The sequence below is a fragment of the Moschus berezovskii genome, chromosome 24 (genome assembly GCF_049115385.1).
Source record: "Moschus berezovskii isolate FMDL1 chromosome 24, NW_MosBer_1.0, whole genome shotgun sequence".
Lineage (NCBI taxonomy): Eukaryota > Metazoa > Chordata > Mammalia > Artiodactyla > Moschidae > Moschus > Moschus berezovskii.
In genome coordinates, this window is record NC_142483.1 from 50,968,574 (window position 1) to 50,992,245 (window position 23,672).

The window sequence follows — 23,672 nt, forward strand, 5'->3', positions numbered from 1 at the left end:
TTCCAGCCCAGCGTTCCTCATGATGTCCTCTGCATATAAGTTAAATAAGCAGGGTGACAATATACAACCTTGACGTACTCCTTTTCCTATTTGGAACCAGTCTGGTGTTCCATGTCCAGTTCTAACTGTTGCTTCCTGACCTGCATACAGGTTTCTCAAGAGGCAGGTCAGGTGGTCTGGTATTCCCATCTCTTTCAGAATGTTCCACAGTTTATTGTGATCCACACAGGCAAAGGCTTTGGCATAGTCAAAGAAGCAGAAATAGATGTTTTTCTGGAACTCTCTTGCTTTCTCCATGATCCAGCGGATGTTGGCAATTTGATCTCTGGTGCCTCTGCCTTTTCTAAAACCTGCTTGAATATCTGGAAGTTCACGGTTCACATTTTGCTGAAGCCTGGCTTGGAGAATTTTGAGCATGACTTTCCTAGCGTGTGAGATGAGTGCAATTGTGCGGTAGTTTGAGCATTCTTTGGCATTTCCTTTCTTTGGGATTGGAATGAAGACTGACCTTTTCCAGTCCTGTGGCCACTGCTGAGTTTTCCAAATTTGCTGGCATATTGAGTGCAGCACTTTCACAGCATCATCTTTCAGGATTTGAAATAGCTCAATTGGAATTCCATCACCTCCACTAGCTTTGTTCATAGTGATGCTCTCTAAGGCCCACTTGACTTCACATTCCAAGATGTCTGGCTCCAGGTGAGTGATCACGCCATCGTGATTATCTTCGTCGTGAAGATCTTTTTTGTACAGTTCTTCTGTGTATTCTTGCCATCTCTTCTTCATATCGTCTGCTTCAGTATATGTAGGACTACATAAATTATAATGGCTACATACTGTTCTATTACTTATTTGTACTGTAGTCTGTTTAAATGTTTCCTGTTGAACGTTTATGCTCTTTGCCATTTTTTTCATGCCTAATGCTCTGGTGAACATTCATATGTAAAGTGTGTTTTGTTCAGTTAATTTTCTTAGGGTAGATATAATGGATAGATAAATTTCTTAGGGATAGATGTAATGTTTGTGAGTAAAAATATGCATACGTTTCCAGTAACTTGTATTGGCTTCCTATTTCTGCTCCCCCAAATGACCACAATCTTAGTGGTTTAAAACAACACACATTTGTTATCTTACAGTTCTGGAGGCAGGGGACATGGGTATCACTGTGCTAAAATCCAGGTGGTGGCCGGACAGTGTTCCGGCTGTATTCTGGGGGCTTTGGGGTACCAGAGAAACTGTTTGGGGGTATTATTTGGGGGGATGAGAGTGAAGGGAAGGGAATGGAGCCAATTATTTTTCATTTTAGGCCTTTTTGTAGTTTGAAAATTTTTTATCATGTGAATGTATTTTTACTTTGATTTTTTTCTTTTTTTAATTAAAAGGCAGCTTTTTGTGACCCAATTGCCACAATTCAGATCAAATCCAGGTGGTCTGAAGCACCCTCCAGCTCACAGTGAGTCCTGAGTTGTTCCATCAGACTGTGAACCTTGAGGTTCCCCTGACTTCAAGCAGGTCTCAGGTTAGCCCTGGCCAAGCAGTTTCATTCTGACTTTGCAACTTCCTGAGTCAGTCCCTAAGCCCAGGGCCTTCTGCAGCCTTAGCTCAGTTGTAGGATATCTTTGGGGTTGTGATTAAACAGGGAAGATTTACTGAGGGATTGCGATGTGCCATCCATGGTTCTCAGCCCTTTGTATTAATCCTTTCACACTTGACAACTCTGGAAGAGTAGGTTCTGTTATTATTACTCTGTTTGACATATTGGGAAACTGACACTCAGACTTTAAGAAGTGTGGCTGGAGTGTACAGCTGGAAAGTGGCAGAGTGGGGAACTGAGCCCTGGCAGTTTGACATCAGAGTCTGTGTTGTTATCCTCTTCCCCCAATGCCTGTACAAAGGCCCCTGAAGCAGCTGGGACATCTGCCAGTGACTTTCTTTCTTCGTGGTATTGGGTAGTGTTGTAGTTTTGGATGTATTTCATGTCCTTCCTTATCAAAATCTCAAAATCATTAAAAAATCAAAATTGTTTACATATTTAATAGTGAAAATTAGGACTTCTCTATAGCTCAGATGGTAAAGAATCTGCATGCAATTCAGGAGATCTGGGTTTGATCCCTGGGTCAGGAAGATTCTCGAAAAGGGAATGGCAACCTACTCCAGTATTCTTGCCTGGAGAATCCCATGGACAGAGGAGCCGGGTGGGCTATAGTCCTTGGGGTTGCAAAGAGTCAGACTGAACTGAGTGGAAATTAGCTCATCACAATTCACCAGGGAAATCCAGCTAGGACCTGGTAGTCTCTGAGCCTGAGCCGTGGTCCTTGTTAATGAACTGAAGCTGCCACCACTGTATTTACTGTTTGCTCAGATGTTATCACGTATCCCAATGCTTAGGTTGTGTTTTTCTATGCTGTGATGTCCTGTGAAAGGAGATACAGGTTCCAAAGGGCCAATGAAAAAGTCTGGTTTTCAGGGGGAAAAATGGTCATTTAAAAAAAAAATTTGTTTCGTCTTAATTGCATAATTTAAAATTTTTATTTCTAAACATTAAATTGCTTACAGAAAACAGTTTTGAATACAGTTTACAACACTGTCAATTTGGAGTGACTCCATTATCCTATTTCTGAAGGCAGCTTTAAAATGGTTAGAAGACAAGTCGTTGAGAATATTAAATATGCCTATAACTCCTCACTTGAACTCAGTTGCTGTTAACATTAATTCTTGTTTGTGTTTTCTTTTTGGACTTTTATATGTATATATTTTTTCCCCTCTTGTTCTAGTAATTATGCTGCAGATTCAATTTGATAGCTTCCTTTTTTTTTTAACGTGTCATCAAATGAGTGAGCAGAGTGCTCATTGTTGCCATTTGTTAATATAAAACAGAAGAGGCAATTTAGGGAACTTCTCCCTTAATGCAAGATGGGGGTGACCCCGGAGTGGGCTTTTCTTTGACTCCATGTCCTTTCCTTCCTTAGGCGTTGGCCAGCATAAGCCATGTGGCTCACGTCACCATTACAACCAGAACAGCTGACGGGAAGTGTGCGTACAGGTATGGTGCTGTCCTCCGCTGAGCGTGTGGATTCATCCCGAAACACGCTTGTGGCCTGCAGCTCAGTGATCCTGTCTAAACACAGATGTGACCTTTTTTTGCCTATCTTGGGTACATTTTCTTTCCTCCCTTTGGATTAGTTGATACTCTAATCCAACTAATTAGATTATAACCCCCTTTGGATTATCAGCTAATCCAAAGGGGTGGTTGTAAGTAATAATCTTACTTCATGAGCTTGTGAAAGGTCAGCTGTAACATTTTACAAGTACCTAGTGCCGTGTCTGAGGAGAAGGAAATGGCAACCCACTCCAGTGTTCTTGCCTGGAGAATCCCAGGGACGGGGGAGCCTGGTGGGCTGCCGTCTGTGGGGTCGCACAGAGTCGGACACGACTGAAGCGACTTAGCAGCAGCAGCAGCAGTGCCGTGTCTGAGGGCTGAGACCCTGAGGAGGGCTGAGTTGGTGGCAGCTGTGATGTCACTCTGCTGCTTGGCCCCTCAGCAGGGCATGGCTCTGGCCTGATTGCGCGGCTGTGGCTAGGGTGCCAGAGGATTGTGGCTCCTTGGCTGCCTCTGATCCCCGGCCGCACATGAGTGCCCCTGTGGATTCCTTCCCACAGTTGCCCACTGGCTGTCTCTTGTGCTGGCACAGAACAGGAAGGGGATTCAAGGAATCAAAATCATACTTTTGCTTTCATAACCGTTGGCCATTACTAGTGAAAGATGGATATTCAAATCTGCTGCTGCTGCTGCTGCTAAGTCACTTCAGTCGTGTCCGACTCTGTGTGACCCCATAGATGGAAGCCCACCAGGCTCCCCTGTCCCTGGGATTCTCCAGGCAAGAACACTGGAGTGGGTTGCCATTTCCTTCTCCAATGTGTGAAAGTGAAAAGTAAAAGTGAAGTCGCGCAGTCGTGTCCGACTCTTAGCGACCCCATGGACTGCAGCCTACCAGGCTCCTCCGTCCATGGGATTTTCTAGGCAAGAGTACTGGAGTGGCTTGCCATTGCCTTCTCTGTATTCAAATCTATTTCCTGCCAAAAAGAATTTTTTTCTTATCATACAGAGTGTTTATACAGAAAACAGCTTCAGCAGAGGGCAGTTCTGTCTCTTTCTCAGCCCTCTTCAGATGAGTGTGTGCCGTCATGGACGATGGAACATTTCAGTCTGCAGCACTTGGTGCTGAAGAGGGTTGACTAGATGCAAACTGCAACAGCCCTAGGACCTGGCTGGGCTGATATGATTAGAATCTCTTCTCACAAATAGGGGAGACGCTTGCGAGTGAATGTCTTCTGAAATAGCCTGGGGCACAGGCTCCATTTCTTTGCCTCTGGAGTGTTATGCCCTTGCTTGGGACCTCTCATAGCTCCCCCTGTGTGGCAGGATGAAATCCAGAGTCTTCGTCATAGCAGCTCGTGCCCTCCCCAGGTGCAGTCCATCCTCCCAGCCTCTCCCCATAGCCGCACTGCTACGCATTCTAAAGCTTCTGTGCTTTTGTCTATCTTTTCCCTTCCTGGATGGACTTCCCCGCCCTCTCCACTTGAGAAGATACCAGTCTAGGGCCCAGGTGAAGTGTCATCTCTTCTAGGAAACTTCCTTCCACTCTACCCCAGGCTCAATGTTTTCCTTCTCTGAACCACTTGGCACCTTGTTCCACACTTGAGGGAACAATCTGTTCCCTCTCTAAATCAAGAACCTCCCAAGGCCCGTCTCTATTTCAGGGTGTTTATAGTCCTGATACATGATAACCCTTCAATAAATGATTGCAGAATTATTGAAAAAATGTTACTGTCATCTTAGGCAGTGTCAAAACTTTTGTTTGTAGCCCAGAACTCAGAAACTAAAAATGCAGTAGTTGGTAAACAAACAAAAAAAGAGGGATCTTTTCCCCCGTTCTTTGGTACCATTTAGGATGGTTATGGAGTGGAAAAAGGGAGGAAGCTGGTAACTCAGATGGCATATAATATGGCTGTATTTTAATCTGTTGTTGATGTAACACTATTTTACTCTTTGGAGAAGTATCTATTCTCTATTAGCTACCAGTATCTCTTATGTTTTCTGATAGAGCTCATTACTCAGATGGAAAGCTGAAAGCGCCTCCTAAACCATGTGCAGGCAACCAAGGGACCCAGATCACGGTAAGAGTGGTACACAGGAGGTGACGCTGCTGAGAAAGAGCTTTGTGTAAATACTGAAATAAAAGGCAGAATTGTGTCTGAGTTCTCAAAGGATTGATATAGTGAATATTTACCAGTTAATAGAAGCCTCAAGATATCATCCTATAAGAAAGAGAAATGATGATTGACTTTTGTGATGTGGCAGCTTGCCCACCGCCTCCTCTTTTTTAAGAGGCTGGGAGATTCTTCTATTGAGATGGCAGAAATTGGTGGCAGGGTAGCTGCCATTGAAAGAACCTTAAGCTTGACTCCAGAAGACAAGTCCAGAGTCCTAACCTTGCCTCTCAGCGGCAGTGTGTCCAGAGGCAAGTCATTTAATGGCCGTTCATTTTACTTTGCTCCTCTATCAAAGAAGGGTGGCACAAGGAATATCTGACTACTCATTCAGAGGGCACTTGAGTAACACAGTTGTGTTAATCAGGAGAAAGGCTGTCAAGCTGCCTTATTTCTGTGGTACCACGTTTGGTGTATTTCTTTTTCAGGATTCCATAAATCACCCCGCTATCATGTTACACATCCCACCCCTGCACCCCCAGCCCCAGCCAGAACACACCTGCTTGAAGGCCCCAAGCCCTGGGCTTGATGAGGCAGGTCGGGGCGCAGCAATGAAGATATGAACTTGTACTTTGCATGTCATGTTAAGCGGGGTCTTGTACCTGGGACCACAGTATGATTTTCAAGAACCCCAAAAAGATCTAATAATTATTTCTAGTTTGCAAAAGTTTATGCCATGTGGTGTCACAACGGTTTCTAAGTTTATCTTTGCCCCACTAAATCCTGTGCTGTTTTGGGCAGGACTGTGTATTTTATCTGTTGTCTTATTCCCAGCACAAGGCAAAGAGCCTGGCATGGAGGTGGACCCCAGTGCCTGTCTGAGAAGTCAGTGAGTTAAGTGGGAGGCTTGCTTTCTTTTGTTAAGGCAGCCCCATCTCCTGCCCTGTCTTCTAACACTTAGAACTGTGCTGGTGGTAAACATAGTTGGCTTCTCTGCCTTAAGACCGTGCTGTACTTCCATGTACTTCTGTGAATTTACAAGAAACATCAACCTTCTGTTCAGGTGGAGGACCTTTTTTACAACATATCCACGAGGAGGAAAGCTTTAAAAAACCCAAGTGAAGAGTATGGAAAAATTTTGGAAGTTGTCAGCAGGTACAGTCCACAATCTGGGCCTGGGTCTCTGAATCATTCTGTCACCAGAGAAATGTGGTCTGGTGCTTAGAAATGGAGAAGAGTTGCAGAGCTAAATGGTAAGCAGCAGTACCAGCCCATAAATTGTTTCTGGTCAAAGGTTAGATGCGGTAAGTGAACTGTTACTGAAGAAATGCATTTTGCTAGGCACAATCCTTCAGTTCCTGGGGCCCATGCAGCAGGGAGGAGTAAATGGTAGCCAGTGGAGAAAAGGCTGGGAGATCCTGAAGCAGGACCTCGTGGGGAGGAAGACGCAGGTGAAGAGGGGGCTGTGTTAGGGTCTCAGAGAGAAGAACAGTACAGGGGGTGTTCTGGCTACATTCTCGAGAAGTTTCTGAGGCCACTCAGATGAGTTTGAAAATAAAACTAGGCAAGGAGGAGATTGTATTGAAATACCCTTGAGTCTAGTCAGCAGTGCATGGAAGCAAAAGGGAAACCTGTTTTTTGTTCATTTCTGCCACATTTAGCAATGAGATCTTCATGCAGTCTCTGCTGGTTTATTTTCATGTGGGCAAAATATGATATTTGAAGATATTTTTGTTTGTATGTGTCTTTGTTTAGATCAGTTAACTCCACTGATTTAACTACAAGGGGGCTCTTTCTTGTATGGTGCATTTGGCTTCTCTTTTTTTTTACTATTTTGTTTTTCCTCTGCCAGGTATGCAATACACAATTCAGGCATTGGTTTCTTAGTTAAAAAAGTAAGTTCTTAACTTATAAAGGATGGTTATGTATTATGAAAGAAGAAGGGTTTTTTTTTTTTTTAATAGTTGGCTGTGAAGACAAGGTCATGGTATTTCAGTCAGCCCTGTTCTGTTTATCAGCAAGGTGAGACAGTAGCTGACGTCAGGACACTGCCAAATGCCACCACCGTGGACAACATTCGCTCCATCTTTGGAAATGCTGTTAGCCGGTATGCTGATAACTTGCATTTTTTAAAATCTTCTGGGTTCTGTCACGTTATTTTGGAATCTGTTTACACTTGCCTTAAGAGTTTTCTTTAACCAAGTACAGGCTTGTTTTTATGCTTCAGGCTTGTTGTCGTGCTTCAGATTATTTTGTATAATCAGTGCTTCTTGGGTTCACGTCATCTCCTCGGTGGTCTGGCTGCAAACTGTGTGTTCTCTTGAGGTCTCTGTCATCAGAAGATCTCTGGTGTAGAAGAATTCTATCCTCCATTGTTCCCGCTTGTCCTTGTATTTTCATAATTGTCACTAGGATTGCATTTATTACCACTCAACATTTATTAATTGCCTCCCATATTCTGGGCTTTGTGCCAGAAGTTAAAGATAAAAAGACAAGTAAAATGTTTCTGCCCTTGAAGACTTCCCTGTCTGGTGGCAAGCAGTGTTGTGTCCCTATATCTTCATGGTCAAAGCCTCAGTGGGAAAATTGCTTGTATTCTAGATTTCTCACGGCACTCCCCTTGATGGGTAAAAGCCACTGTTTCCAATACATATCCATAGCTTAATCTCAGGACTTTGCAAAGCCTGAAGTGTCTGTGTCATAATCTGAGGGGACAATACTAAGCGCCTTCTGTATGCCAGGCAGGCTTCAGAAGCTGGAGGTACACAGATGAAGGAGACAGCCCCTGACTTCACCTTTTCCAGCAATCTTCAAAACAGGAGCAGTAGTCCCAGCTCAGTTTTCTACTCCAAAGGGGACAAATTACTCACCCTTTGAACAAAACCAGGTTCCTAACTAGAGAGCAGTCAATTTGCTTTTAATTACCCTTTTGTTACTAATCAAGTGTTAAAGAATTATTTTTCCAGTTGTGTTCCGAGAGCAAACAGAGTTCTGTTGACCGAATTTTAAGACCCAGTGAAACTTTTAAGAGTTCCTTGGCCAGATTCTAAGATTCAGAATTAGTTGTTATGAAACTCAGAGAGTTTAAGAGATTGGAAATCCCACAGAGGAGTAGCTCCCAAAAGAGATTTCCAGAAAACCATCCTCTTTTTTGGGGAGAGAGGGCCTGCTGGTTCGCTGTGTGGGGAAGCATGGGAAGCTGTGCTCTGCGCAGACTTGGAGTACACACCTCTGCCTGTGGAGCGTCAGCCATCCTTCCAGCAAGTGTGTAATGAGCTTCTGCTCCTTGCTGGCCACTGTGCCGTGGGGTAGAGATGGGGAGGAGGGAGTAAAGCAGGAAGGATTCTTGAGCTCAGAAGACTCATGCTCTAATTGGAAAGACACAGGAAATAATGATTCCATTCATTAGTGACTGTGCTCTGTGGCTTAAAGGAAAAGTGTAAGGTGGGGCATCTCCTGAGATCAGGAGAGGGATTGTCATGGAAGACTCTTCGAGGAGGTGATCCCTAGATATAGTGGGTAAGGAGGAATTAACTAGCCGGTGTGTGTGCCAACTCACTTCAGTTGTATCTGACTCTGTGCGAGCCCATGGACTGTAGCTCTCCAGGCTTCTCTGTCCACAGGATTCTCCAGGCAAGAATACTGGAGTAGGTTGCTATTCCTACTCCAGTGGATCTTCCTGACTCAGGGATTGAACCAGTGTCTCTTATGTGTCCTGCTTTGGCAGGCAGGTTCTTTACCACTAGTGCCACCTGGGAAGCCAAACCATCTGAGGAAACTTTGCAGCTAGGGACTAGCACTTGAGAGGCCCTCAGGCCGAAATGAGTGTGGCTCATGGGGGGACCTTGTTTCATCTTAATAGGTGTCCCTGCTCCCCATAAACACACTCTGGGGGGCACCACACAGGAGCCTGTCATGTTCCCCATCAGCGAAGTAAGAGATTTTCAGCAGAGATGAGTTCTTTGGAATCTCATTTTTGGGACTGAGTTACTAAGATACATAAAAGTTTCAGCAAAACATCTCAGAACTTGACTTGCCATGTCCTAACAGTGACAGTGATGATTGACATATCATAAATGCTTGAAAACAGTAGCTAGGTGGGTGAATGGATGGCTAGATGGGTGGATGAGAGGTTGGACAGACGGATGGATGGGTGGGCCTGGACGATCTTAATGAACCAAGTCTCTGGGATCCACACTTGGCAGAGTCAGTTTATGGGAAGGAGCCCTGATTTTTCCAACTCTGATTCTTTAGAGTGTTTGAATTTTCCAGTTTTTCGAAAAGCCTCAAAATTTCTTTTTTCCAACCAGAGAATTGATAGAAGTTGGATGTGAAGATAAAACCCTTGCCTTCAAAATGAATGGCTACATATCCAATGCAAACTATTCGGTGAAGAAGTGCATCTTCTTACTCTTCATCAACCGTAAGTGAGAAAGAGCTATGTGGAGAAATCTCTGCGCAGGGAACTTTAAGGGGCCACGGAGGCATTTCTTATCCACAGGCTTGATTACACCCAGGGAAACCTTATGCGGAAGTGTGGTTTAATTAGGAAGTAGTTACAGTTTCTGCCCTGAGTCTCCTCAGTCCTCTCACACATGCTCAGGGTTGGCTGACAGTGGCGGAGTCTGGTTCTTGCCTCCGAGAGGATGCCCAGGAGAGGGCATCCAGCCCCTGTGAGCCAGTGCAGCTTCCTCCCTGCTGGCCTCAGCCTCACCCGCAGGCCTGGGGCAGACCTTTGTTCTCCTCTTACATCAAGACCACTGTTGGAAGTTGCACAACAGGGCATGGGGAGGGGGTATTTTAGGTGCAGGCAGTGTTTTTTCCTTTTTTTAATTGAAGTATAGTTGATTTTCAGTATTGTGTTAGTTTTAGGCATACAGCAAAGTGAATCAGTTATACACTTACGTATATATTTTTAGATCCTTTTCCATTATAGGTTATTGCAAAATCTTGAATATAGTTCCCTGTGCTATACAGTAAATCTTTGTTGGCTGTTTAACATACAGTGGTGTGTATTGGTTAATCCCACGCTCCTAATTTATCCCTCTTCCCCCTTTCTCCATTGGTATCCATAATTGTTTTCTTTGTCTGTGAGTCTGTTTCTGTTTTGTAAATAAGTTCATTTGTAGTATTTTTTACATTCCACACAAATGTGATACAATAATTTGACTTATTTTACTTACCATATTGCTGCAAATGGCAATATTTCATTCTTTTTTATGGCTAATATTCCCACTGTGATATATATATATGCACACATAAACGCTTACAAAAATACAAACCACCTTCTTTGTCCACGCATCTGTTTGTGGACACTTGAGTTGCTTCATGTCTTTGCAGCTGTGAATTCTGGGGTGCGTTTGTACCTTTTTGAATCGGAGTTTTCATTTTCTCCAGATGTTGGATTGTGTGGTAACTCTAGTTTTTTAAGGAACCGCTATACTGTTCTCTGTAGTGGCTGTACTGATTTACATTCCCACCAACAGTGGAGGAGGGTTCCCTTTTCTCCGCACCCTCTCCAGCATTTATTATTTATAGACTTTTTAGAGGTTATGTCAGACTCTTATGTGTGTCGTTCACTTACCTACACACTGGACAGGTTCCGTCGGGTGGCAGGAACAAAGAACCCTCCTCCAGCGTGTCTCAAGTTCAGAGGCCTCAGCAGAGGGCCCCTTTTGTTAGGTTACGCAGCACAGCGACATCACTGAGGCAGCTGTGGGTGACGTAGTGAGCACTCAGAATAATAGTCTCCTTGCTCATAAGTTCACTGCCTCTCTTTCATTGGAAATAAAAAGATGTGACATATCCTCCGCTCCACCAGGTCAGGACAGTAGATCAGCAACAGGTCAAGAGTCTGGGGAGAAAAGGAAGCTGTGTTGTTTGAAAATAGATCTTTCTCTGATTTTAGTCTTATCTCTCCAGCTTTTATCGTTTTCTACCCTCTCAAGCCTACCTCATCTCCTAAATTACTCTCAGCATGCAGTCAGAGATTTGTACCCCCTGAAATGCCTGAAAAATGCACTTACCCTTAAGTCTCTGTTCAGCTGCCCCAGTGTTGCAGCTCCTTGAGCCAGTGTAGCTGCTGCCTCCCCCACCATTCAGCACACCGGCTCCAGGAGTGGTCCTCACCACGGGGAGCTGAAACTAGTTTTATTCACCAGCGTTTATCTCCCTGCTTGTAGCCCAGAGTGTATATTTGCAGAATGAAGTTCTGAGCAGGGGCACATGGTATGCCTGGGCTGCCGGGGAGGGGTGAGGAAGGGAGCAGGGAGGCAGAACTGGCTGCTCCTGCTGCTCTGGTGAGAGGAGAGCCCCGCGCCCCCAGTGAGCCGCTGGGGGATCATGATGGTAAAGGGGACTGATGTGGATGTTTCCCCAGCCGTGTCATGGCGTGGTATTGGTGTGCCCCTGTCACCTCACCCTTTAAGACAGATGGGAGCTAATTGCCTTTTGTTTTCCAGATCGTCTGGTAGAGTCAGCTTCCTTAAGAAAAGCCATAGAAACGGTGTATGCAGCGTATTTGCCCAAAAGCACACACCCGTTCCTGTACCTCAGGTAAGGCAGCACTGAATTCCTCACCCAAGGCTCGCAGGGAAGAGAAATTCTGTCCAGCTCTCCTCTCTGAAAGAGCCATGGGTTTGTTAATTAGCCCAGTGAGAGTGAACGCCATATCCCACTGGCACAGGGTGTTCTGTCCCTTTTCACAGGTAAAAGGCACAGTTTTCCTTTATTTATTCACTTCTGCTGTGGAATCCCACCAAGAGCCTCCCTTGTGCCAGGCAGTATGTTAGTGAAACAGAAGTGGACATCGCCTTGCCCCTGAACCAAGAGAAACCTGCCTTAACCTGGCAGAGAAACCTTTTTTTCCTACGGGTCTGTCCAGCGCCCTCTACCGACAACACTTCACACTGCCGCGCTCCGTTATCAGAGCTTGCAGTGATAGATGCTGGCTTTGATCTGAGGCAGTAAGTTGATGGCTGCTGCTGCTGCTGCTAAGTTGCTTCAGTCGTGTCCGACTCTGTGTGACCCCATAGATGGCAGCCCACCAGGCTCCCCCATCCCTGGGATTCTCCAGGCAAGAACACTGGAGTGGGTTGCCATTTCCTTCTCCAATGTATGAAAGTGAAAAGTGAAAGTGAAGTCGCTCAGTCATGTCTGACTCGTAGCGACCCCATGGACTGCAGCCTACCAGGCTCCTCCGTCCATGGGATTTTCTAGGCAAGAGTACTGGAGTGGCTTGCCATTGCCTTCTCCGGGAGTTGATGGCACAGCCTCTAAATGGACTTTTGTGCAATATTTTAATGTTAGAAAGTTCTCTCACATATATTATTTTTTGTATATGTTTTTATCTCCACATAATACTGAACAGTTAAGTAGGGACAGGTTCATGGTTACATATGGGAGAACCAGTCCTGAGAAGTTAACACATTGTTGACTGGGGAATTTTGGCAAACTGTCACCTGTCATTGATGAGGTGTTATGTACATGAATATTGAAACACTCTGGTCTATAAAGTTTGGGTAACAAAAGACATATTAATAGGTTGCTGGTCAGTGAGTTGTTAAATGCCTTGGCCGTGATTTATGGAATGAGAAATTCCACTAGCTCTGGAGTGATGGTAACAACAGCTGATGGATGATAAATGTGCCGGGTGCATGAGAAGTGCTTAACATGTGTTAGGTCCAGTTCATAGGCACGGAAACTGAGGCATAGAAAGATGCTGTAACCTACCCGCAGCCACTCAGCTCTCAAGTAGCGGAGTCAGCGTTTGAACCACAGTCACTCGGATTTGACCTAGAAGTCTTGACCATTGCATCATTTGGCCTCGCTGGGTCTCCTGCCCACCGCATACACTGTGAGTGAATTTTCCCCACGTTCTCACTGTGTTATGTAACTCTTCTCCTTTGTCCTGCCAGTCTGGAAATCAGCCCCCAGAATGTGGATGTCAACGTGCACCCCACGAAGCACGAAGTTCACTTCCTGCACGAGGAGAGCATCCTGGAGAGGGTGCAGCAACACATTGAGAGCAGGCTCCTGGGCTCCAACGCCTCCAGGACCTACTTCACCCAGGTGGGGCACCTCACCCAGCTCTTTCTCTGGTGCCTTTGCCACCATAAATGTGCCCTGTCACACAGGAGAGCCCAGATGTTTCACTGTTGCTTTCTAGGACTTTCTACTTACTTTGATAATTTTCTTATTTGCTTTTGGCCATGACCTGCAGCATGCAGGATCTTAGTTCCCTGACCAGGGATCAAATCCATGCCCCCTGCAGTGGAAACTCAGTGTCTTAACCATGGGACCACCAGGGAAGTCCCACTTTGATAGTTTTCTTTCCGCACCTTTCTTGAATCCAACTCTGAAGGTTCATGGTGTTATCCCTGAGCCTGGAGTCATAAGCCCTGAGTTCTCTGTCTGCCTCTTTCTGGGGGCCTTAGACCACCTTCCTAGGAAAAGGGGCTGTCTGAAACAGAGTGGAGTACCTCTCCCCTGCATTCCCCGCCAGAGATGTTCAGAGGAGGCTGATCCCCCATATCTGGCGCAGAGTGCAGGGGCAGGGCCTTTAGTCAGGCCTTCTTACCACCGTGTGGCTGACTTTCCCTGACCACCACATCTCCCTCAGTAAAGATGGAGCTGGTCACCCCCACATCCAAGGAGAGTTATAAGTGGTTGGTGAATAGCAAGTGGAAAATGTCTGGTCCGGGACCTGACACCATTCAACTAACTACAATTATCCAGGTTCTAAGAGCATTGATTATAAACTCCTCCCCTTCTCTGGGGCTTCAGTTTTCTCATCTGTATGATAAGCAGGTGATAGTACCATCTCCAGTGTCTTTGCAGTTCTGAGGTGACTGCCCAGAGTAGTGAGGGTGGGTTCATCAGAAGCACAGCGAACACCGCAGTTAGAGAAATGGAGCCTTTTCCCCCCTTAAATCACACTGGGTCCTGCAAGCAGGAAGTGGGCTTCTGTGAGCCCTGCTTCTCTGAAAACTTTCAAAATGGCCAAGCAGGTGAGTGCCTCCCCAAGAACATTCATGGTTACCTGCAAAGAGCCTCGATGGGGGATGGTGTGGGCTCCAGCAGTGAGCAGAGTGCCCTTGGGGCAGCCGCCTCTGCCCGGGAACCTGCAACCTGCAGGTAGTTGGGGCTGGGGGATGGGTGTGCGTGAGCCCTCTGTGCTGATACTTTTCATCCATTGTTGCTGACTCAGCCTCAGTGCGCTTTGCTGCTCCCTCCCCAGACACCCGCAGAAGCCCCCTGATGGGCTGCCGGGGTTGCAGCAGAGACGGATTCCTCCCTTCACTGAGGCACCCGTGGTCTAGAGTCCACATCCCACATGAGAGAAAAGCAGACTTGGAGGGGAGGGGGCTCTTGTCCCAGACTGGAGCCTCAGAGACGTGAAGGGAGGGATGTGGAGCCTGGCCCCCAAGGCTGAGAAGGAATTAGGTGGGCGGAAGGGGACAGGGGCGCACAGGGCATTTCTGGCAGAGGAGAGGATGAGGATATGGGCCCGGCCGGGTGGCGGGGGAGGGCTGCAAGATAACAGGTGTTGAGGCTCTGAACGCTCAGCGTCTGTGTTCATGCTGACTGCCTGATGGGAATCACCTGGGCCCTCCCCGAACCAGTAAATCTGTCTCAGGGGGTGGGTCAGGGCGTCGGTAGTTTTTAAAAGCTTGGCCAGGCATGGGAATGCGTAGGAGGGGTTAAGCAACACTGGGCATGTGCGAAGGCCTACGCTCGCTGCAGAGTTCAGGTCAGTTCGAGGGGTTTTATCAGCAAGGTAAGGAGTGTGGACATCAATGTGATGGGAATGGACAGGATCTGGTTTGCATTTTACGAAGAGCTCTCTGGCTGAAGCATGGAAAGCGGATGGAAACCCACAGCGACTTGGGCAAAGTGAGGAGGGAACTTGGACAGAGGACATGTCTCTGATCACTGATCCATGGTTGAAATCTGGAAATGCCAGCACTTGGGCCTTGGTTGACTGGTGGGAAGGGGAGGAAAGGCCTGGAGGAAGGGGTTCACTGGAATCCCAGGAGGCGTCTGTGGCTCTCCCAGGAAAAGAACCTCTCAACTTCCCTGCTTGTCCTGTCCTGCATGAGGCAGATTTGTTAGATTCCATTTTATTTCCCGAGATAACTCTGCGTGGGTTCTGACCGGTGTGTCTTTAGAAGGAAGGTGGGTTTCTGGATCAGAGGAACCACCTCTGTCAGTGCACTGTTCTGGGTGGAGGTATCCAAACTCAGACTGTCCCCGGTCCCCTGGGGTCCTCAGGACATCTTGCCCTGGCTCTCCACATTTTGGTCCTGGGTTGCCTTCCTCCTGCTCCCCAGCTTGGGCCTTGCACTTTGCTCCTGGGGCCAGGACAGCAGCAGCCCTGGTTTGCTGGGTTGCTGTTGGGTGTGAAAATCGGGAACCTTGGTGGTGCTTGTGGTTTGTTCCAGCTCTGTCAGGTTGGACAAGGTGTTTCACTTTTCTGGACTTTAAAGTGACTGTCTGCAAAGTAGTTTTGTTAGTTTCTGCCTCCCCAAACCTACCTGTGGATTGCACAGGCAGATGAAGTAAGTACATCGCAAGTAAGTATCGCTGTGATAGGATTCATCAGTGGGCCCAGCTGCCGACAGCCTGGTTTCTTCATGAAGGTCACCATTAGCGATTAGTTTCACCATTCCTTGATGGTGATTGCCTGAGCCAGTTATTTCATTAGGATTGTGAGATTATGGTTTTCTTGATTTTATCATTTCTTCTTTATTAATAAACCAGTTTTTTCTGTAGCAAATAATTTTCACTTGTCTGTTAGTTATTAGGTTATCCTGAAATACAGTTTATGCCAGAAAGGATAAATGCTGAGTTCTTTGCCGTTGGTGATCAGTTTGCAGGGAAATAGGTTGGTGTCCTAGCAGTGTCCGTTTAATGACTTTTTTCTCCCTCTCTCATCTCACTCCTTCCTGCTTTCTTTTCTTCCTCTCCATTTTTCTCTTTCTCTTCTAGTATTTTGTCATAGCTGTTAATAAGCATCATAATTCAACTGCTGCTAAGTCGCTTCAGTCGTGTCCGACTCTGCGACCCCACTGACGGAAGCCCACCAGGTTCCCCCGTCCCTGGGATTCTCCAGGCAAGAACACTGGAGTGGGTTGCCATTTCCTTCTCCATAATTCAACTAGTTGCAGTTAAATTATTCCATCCTTGACCATCAGAAACCACTTCAGGCTGGTGCTCTTGTCCTTTTAACCCAATCGCTTGAATCTTTGATAATTTCCTTGTTTCTGATAAGATAGGATTCTTGTAGGCTCACTGTATAGTTTCCCAGCCCATGCCCTGAAATTGGCTACTTTTCCAAAGAACTGCTTTACTTTAGTGGGGAATGGCATTTAGAAACTATAATCTGGGGTTGAGGTTGGGGGGTGCTGCTTCCAGGCCTTACCAGTGCACAGAAGTAGGAAATGCGTATATTTAAACATAGACAGTCGGAAGGTGGCTGCCAGAAGCTCGGGGAGAGTTTCCACTTGGGAGGATGGATGTGGGTGATGGTTGCACAACGCTGTCAGTGTACTTACTGTTACAGGACTGTACGCATGAAATGGTTAAATAAATGTTATGCGTATTTTACCACAATAAATCTCTTATGGCAACAAAATAATGGACAAAAACATATGAGCTTTACTTGAGTATTTTTATATCAAACTGATTTTTAAATTGTAAGGGTTTTGCTAAATTTTTTATTTCATATTGTCTATTTCTGTCTTTATTACTTTTTTGGCCATGCTGTGTGGCATGCGGGATCTTAGTTCCCTGACCAGGGGTCAAACCCAGGCCCCCTGCATTGGGAACCACCGGACCCAGGAAGTCCCTATATTTGTGTATTTTTAATTTCGTGCTTCACATTTTGGTCAGAATTCCGTCTATGGTAATTCTGTAGTGATAGTTATACCTGGTTCTAGCTTCTGCTCCATTTTGGGGCCTGTACTTCTCTACTTCTTATTCTGAATCTTCCCACCGTCTTCTTTTTTGGCACAGACTTTATTGCCAGGTCTTACTGGCCCCTCTGGGGAAGCAGTTAAATACACAGCGAATGTGACTTCCTCATCCACTGCCGGAAGTGGTGACAGAGTGTATGCCCACCAGATGGTCCGCACAGACTGCCGGGAACAGAAGCTCGATGCCTTCCTGCAGCCTGTGAGCAAGGCCCTGTCCAGTCAGCCCCAAGCTGTGGTCCCAGAGCACAGGACAGATGCTTCTAGTAGCGGGACCAGGCAGCAGGATGAGGAGATGCTTGAACTCCCTGCTCCTGCCGAAGTGGCTGCCAGGAGTCAGGCCTTAGAGGACGATGCAACAATGAGGACTGCAGACCTGGCCGAGAAGAGAGGGCCCTCTTCCAGCCCTGAGAACCCCAGGTATGATCTTGGGGGGAAAGGCAGCTGGCCTTCTTTGTTCTTTGATGAAACTGCCTTCTAACTTGAACTGTCACAGACTCCTTGCACCTTCTCTCTGCCTGTTCACCATCTCCCTCAAGTGGGATGGTCCACTGTCTGACCATGGCTTGAGAGTCACCCATCACCATGGCCTTTGAAATACCTTAAATGTTCATGATTCCAAACGTTATTTGAAAACACATCAGAAAAAAAAATCAGATTTATCGTTTAATAGTGAGTTCTAGTAAAGCCTCAACAGCAGAGGTGACTGGGAACAGGGACGTAAAATATCTGGAAGATTCTTCATCCGTCTCCAAGCTGTCGTCACTCCTTTCAGAAGAAGCAGAGTTTCTCAGTTTAAATTATGAAACTTCCTGAAGCGCATGGGCTAGTGGTGGAGAGCTAGAGAGGGGGACAGGAACGGCTGGACCAATGACTGCCAATTTAGTTTTTTAAATTGGAATATAGTTGCTTTATAATCTTGTGTTAGTTTCTGCTGTACAACGACGTGAATCAGCTAATTGTATACATGTGCCCCCTCCCTCTTGATCTCTAACCCCATCCACCCATCTAGGTCATGACAGCCTGAGTGGAGCTCCTTGTTCTATGCAGCAGCTTCCCACCCGCTGTCTAGTTTGCTCATGGTTATAGATTTATGTCAGCCCCACTCTCCCCTTCCTCCTGTGTCCACACATCTCTTCTCCATGTCTGCGTCTCTGTTCTTGCCCTGTGAATAGGTTCATCTGTACGATTTTTCTAGATTCCACATATATGCATTAATATACAGTATTTGTTTTTCTGACTTGAGTCTGTGTGATAGACTTTGTGGCCATCCATATCTCTACAGATGACCCAGTTTCATTTCTTTTTATGGCTGAGTGATATTCGCTATATATAAACACATGCCACATCTTTACCCATTTCTCTGCTGACGGTCGTTTGGGTGGCTTCTGTGTTTTGGCTGTTGTAAGTACTGCTGCAGTAAACATTGAGGGGCATGTATCTTTTTGACTTACGGTTTTCTCAGCGCAGTAGGATTGCTGGGTCATATGGTGGTTCTGTTTTTAGTTTTTTAAGAAACTTCCATGCTGTTGTCCACAGTGGCTGTGCCAATTTACATTCTCATCAACAGTTGAAGAGGGTTCCCTTTTCTTCACACCCTCTCCAGCATTTATTGTTTGTAGATTTTTTAATGATTGCCATTCTGACTAATGTGAGATGATACCTCACTGTAGTTTTGATGTGCATTTTTCTATTAATGATGTTGAGCATCTTTTCATGTGCTGCTTGGCCATCTGTATATTTTCTTTGGTGTTCAGTGTACACTCTGTGGGTGCTTTAAGGACATCTCACTGGAATCTGTAAGGTACGTATTCCTTACTCAGTGTGTGCAGGCAGTGTCTGTGGAACTCTGGGTGAAGTCCTTTGCCCAAGGCCATGTGTCCACCTGGTGGCTGACCACCAAAACCCTGGCTCTAAATGCCCACTGCAACTTGGGCCTGTTACTTCACTCTGGTTTGCTCATTTCCAAGTCAGTCTAGCAAGACGACTTCTAAGGATCTGTTTCCAGAGAATAATAAAGTATGCTAATACTTACTGAGCATCCGATGTGTGCCAGATACTTTGCATGCATTAGCTCAATTCATGATCTTAACAGCCCTGCCCGGAAGTGTGACATTTCTGTTTATCACTTGGGAAGGTAACGCTATGAGCCATTGACTGCACAGCAAAGAAATCTTTTTAAACCAGGAACAAGAGTGCATCACTCCTTGCTGAAAACCACTTGGGGTGAAACCAGCCTGGCCGCCCCAGCCCATCACTCTCCTCCCTTTCGTGGTGCTTTGGCCGAACTAGTCCCTCGGCCCAGGAACTCTCCGATCTCTTGTCACCCAGGTCTCAACTCATATGTCACCTCTCACCAGAGACCGTCTTTGTCCATTTAAAGTCCTTTCCTTCTCCCCTCATTCTATTACCTTGTTTTATTTTTGTTATAGCACTTTTTGCTACTTAAAATGATCTTTCTCCTGTTGCTGTTTGTCCCATTGGACAGCCAGCATGGTGAGGGCAGGCACCTTGTCGTGGCTGTATGAGGTTGGTATTATATAACAGTGACGGATGGAGGGACAGTTGGAGGATGGAGGGCTGAATGAATGAGATGTGGCAAGATCAGCACACTTGCTTGAGGCCCTGCGGGTCTCTGGGCTGAGCCATGTCCAGTGGTCCCTTGCTTGGGCCCCAGAGGTGTCTGAGAAGCAGTATCCAGGAGAACAGACTGATTTGACTGGCTCATATGTGCAGATTTGGCACATGGAAGCTACTTCCTCCTCCAAAATGCGAGACAAAATTTGACTGACTTTAAAAACTTTAAAGATGGTGTTGACTTGCCAGTTCCTCATCTCCTTTGCAGAAAGAGACCTCGGGAAGACTCTGATGTGGAAATGGTGGAGGATGAGTCCCGAAAGGCGATGACAGCCGCTTGTACCCCCCGGAGAAGGATCATCAACCTCACCAGCGTTCTGAGTCTCCAAGAGGAGATCAGTGAGCGGGGCCATGAGAGTACGTAAGTGCCGAGGCTGCGTGCGCCTCCTGTGGCCGGAACTGCTGTGGTGAAGGTTTGGGAAATGCAGGAAGCATGCATGTTCTGATGGTCTCCGCAGTGCGCTGAGCAAAGCTTGCTTTCTTTATTAATCCATGGAGGCGTCAGCTTCAAGATAATCGACACTTGGGAGAGAAGAGAAAAAGTGAGTCTCTGGTTTCAGCCAGAGCGAATCAGTACTCTTGTTAGAGCAGGGAAGTCTGAGTAAAGTGGTCATTTAAAGCAGTGGTCCCCATCCTTTTTGGCACCAGGGACTGGTTTCATGTAAGACAGTATTTCCATGGACTGGGGGGGTGGGGGGAGTGGGGAAGCGGGGGATTGTTTGAGGATGATTCGAGTGCATTACATTTATTGTGCCCTTCATTTTTATTATTATTACATCAGCTCAGATCATCAGGCATTAGATCGCAAAGGCTGGGGACCCCTGATATAAAGAATCTTCAGTTTGTTTCTGTCGTAGCTAAAGGCAGTGTGCCCTGCCTGGGGTGTGCTGTGGCTGAGAGCACACAGGTTCTGGAGGGCCCTAGTGTGTAACCAGGCAGCTGCCACGTCTGCTGTGTGCCCTTAGCCTCTCTGTGCCTCAGTTGTTCCTTATCTATAAAATGAGATTAATTTTACCATTGATGATTACTGGTGCTGATTAGAGATAAAATGTAAGTGAAACAGTTGGTGCAGAGTAAGGAGTCAATAGCTATTTTTGTATCCTGAAGATAAAGTGAAAAATCATTATTATTTTCCTCAGAAATAGCTTTCAGAACGCCCAAGTATAGAGCTCCATTTGAGTCCCTGTTACTCTGAAATGATGTTTATGGTTTTAGGAATGAAAAGAGGGCTCATCACCTCCCGGGGATAAATTGATGCAGGGACTGAGGTGTGTGACAGTGACTTGTGCCTAATAGAAGTCCTGACCCCACTCAGTGGGTCACAGTCATGCTCTGGGTGGGTCCGTTGTTGCTGGGCGGTGTTGTACCTGAGTCTGTGAGTTCAGCCCTGTCCTTGCCATTTTTCATCTACTGCACATTTTTGATTAAACAAGTTACATTTTATAGCAATGTTGAAATTTACCTTAAAATATGACAACTAACTTTTAAATGAAATGAATGGCTGAGGAACAATTCAGGGCCTTTTCCACTGATCCTTAGCCTTCTAAACAGCTGTTCTGGCTCAGACACCCCTTCCCTCTTCTCTCAGTTCCCGCTCGTTGGAATGAACTCGAGAGGCCTCAGTTTGCCTGTCCTTGCTCGTTCTTTCTCAGCTTCGCACTCTGGGCCCTCGTCTGTCTGCATGTGGGGAAAGGCATGGGGTCTGCTCCCTCAGGAAGGCTGCACACTTCCTGTGATTAAGGTCTTGCCAGTTGTAGATGGCGCTGCCAACTGGCTTCTGATTTCTGTTTCCGTGAAGATTTGTTCCCCTTGCTTCTTTTCCCTCTGTTATTGGCTTTCAAGCTGGGAGCTTCTAAAATCATTTTTAAATAATGAAAGGAAGGTGGGCCATGACTTGATTTATTTAGCAGTCTCTCTCACAGTTGTTTTAATTGACAGACTCCCTCAGATTTGGAATTTACTGAGTTTTCTCTAAGCGTTTGTATTCCTCATGCAAAGCAGTCTATTTTAAGTTATAATTTCAGTGAATTTCTGAATAGTTGCAAACTATTTTCGGTAAGGTATATATCTAATCTATACCAAGTTTGGTTAGGTTTGGAGTCCATTGCTAAGGTGATGATGAATCAAAATGTTCTAAAATTGTATTTTCATGCATATTACCTCATTTAATTCTAGAATAGTCCTGTGAGGGAGGCAGAGCAGATGCTGTTATCTCTGTTTTAAAGATAAAGAAATGGAAGGTAGAGAGATTAGTTGGAACATCCCCACAGTGCAAAGCTGGCCTGGGTGCCTGCCTCATGGAGAGGGGGTTGTTGCTAACCCAGCCTGCAGCAGGGGAGCTGGTCCAGGGCTTAGATGCAAAACTAGATCAGCTGCTTTAGATCACGTGGTGGGATGAGCATGCCACGTGATCCCTGATCCCTCAGACTGAGGCTGTTTCCAGATGAGCAGGGCCGGGTTTGCCAGAGGAGTCCTGGTCTTGGGGGGAGTAGGGCTGCCCTTTGGAGCCAGGAGAATTTCACTGAAGCTCCTACCACCTACACCATTGCGTAGCCAGTCAGAAATCTATTCACTTTGTGGGGCATCTTTTGCCTGCTCTTTGAACAGGTGCTTGTTACCGCCCTCACTGTTGGGATGAACACCTGAGGCATCTGAGCGAAGGGAGGGAGGGGACCTCTGACTCAGGTCCTGCCTGCGGCATCTGTTTATACAGCCCAGGCAGGGAAGCTGGTTGAGTTGAATGCCTACGGGGATTTCTCTGAAGCTCGGATTTGGGGAAGTATCATCTCACACGCTAGTAAAGTCATGCTCAAAATTCTCCAAGCCAGGCTTCAGCAATATGTGAACCGTGAACTCCCAGATGTTCAAGCAGGTTTTAGAAAAGGCAGAGGAACCAAATTGCCAACATCCGCTGGATCATGGAGAAAGCAAGAGAGTTCCAGAAAAACATTTATTTCTGCTTCATTGACTATGCCAAAGCCTTTGACTGTGTGGATCACAATAAACTGTGGAACATTCTGAAAGAGATGGGAATACCAGACCACCTGACCTGCCTCTTGAGAAACCTGTATGCAGGTCAGGAAGCAACAGTTAGAACTGGACATGGAACAACAGACTGGTTCCAAATAGGAAAAGGAGTACGTCAAGGTTGTATATTGTCACCCTGCTTATTTAACTTATATGCAGAGTACATCATGAGGAACGCTGGGCTGGAAGAAGCACAAGCTGGAATCAAGATTGCCGGGAGAAATATCAATAACCTCAGATATGCAGATGATACCACCCTTATGGCAGAAAGTGAAGAGGAACTCAAAAGCCTCTTGATGAAAGTGAAAGAGGAGAGTGAAAAGGTTGGCTTGAAGCTCAACATTCAGAAAACGAAGATCATGGCATCTGGTCCCATCACTTCATGGGAAATAGATGGAAAAACAGTGGAAACAGTGTCAGACTTTATTTTTTGGGGCTCCAAAATCACTTCAGATGCTGACTGCAGCCAGGAAATTAAAAGACGCTTACTCCTTGGAAGGAAAGTTATGACCAACCTAGATAGCATATTAAAAAGCAGAGACATTACTTTGCCAACCAAGGTCCGTCTAGTCAAGGGTATGGTTTTTCCCGTGGTCATGTATGGATGTGAGAGTTGGACTGTGAAGAAAGCTGATGGCCGAAGAATTGATGCTTTTGAACTGTGGTGCTGGAGAAGACTCTTGCGAGTCCCTTGGACTGCAAGGAGATCCAACCAGTCCATTCTAAAGGAGATCAATCCTGGGTGTTCATTGGAAGGACTGATGCTAAAGCTGAAACTCCAATACTTTGGCCACCTCATGCGACGAGTTGACTCATTGGAAAAGAGTC

The 23,672-nt window shown here is 46.1% G+C and overlaps 1 protein-coding gene across 1 annotated transcript in view; it reads left to right on the forward strand.

Moving 5' to 3' along the window:
- MLH1 (mutL homolog 1) overlaps positions 1 to 23,672 on the forward strand; it is an 89,399-nt gene that overhangs the window by 6,847 nt on the left and 58,880 nt on the right. Inside the window, exons 4-13 of the mRNA XM_055414667.2 lie at positions 2,967 to 3,040; positions 5,103 to 5,175; positions 6,272 to 6,363; positions 7,061 to 7,103; positions 7,227 to 7,315; positions 9,519 to 9,631; positions 11,670 to 11,763; positions 13,125 to 13,278; positions 17,224 to 17,600; positions 20,026 to 20,174. Of these exons, the coding sequence (XP_055270642.2) occupies positions 2,967 to 3,040; positions 5,103 to 5,175; positions 6,272 to 6,363; positions 7,061 to 7,103; positions 7,227 to 7,315; positions 9,519 to 9,631; positions 11,670 to 11,763; positions 13,125 to 13,278; positions 17,224 to 17,600; positions 20,026 to 20,174 (1,258 nt within the window). The remainder of the gene's footprint in view (positions 1 to 2,966; positions 3,041 to 5,102; positions 5,176 to 6,271; positions 6,364 to 7,060; positions 7,104 to 7,226; positions 7,316 to 9,518; positions 9,632 to 11,669; positions 11,764 to 13,124; positions 13,279 to 17,223; positions 17,601 to 20,025; positions 20,175 to 23,672) is intronic.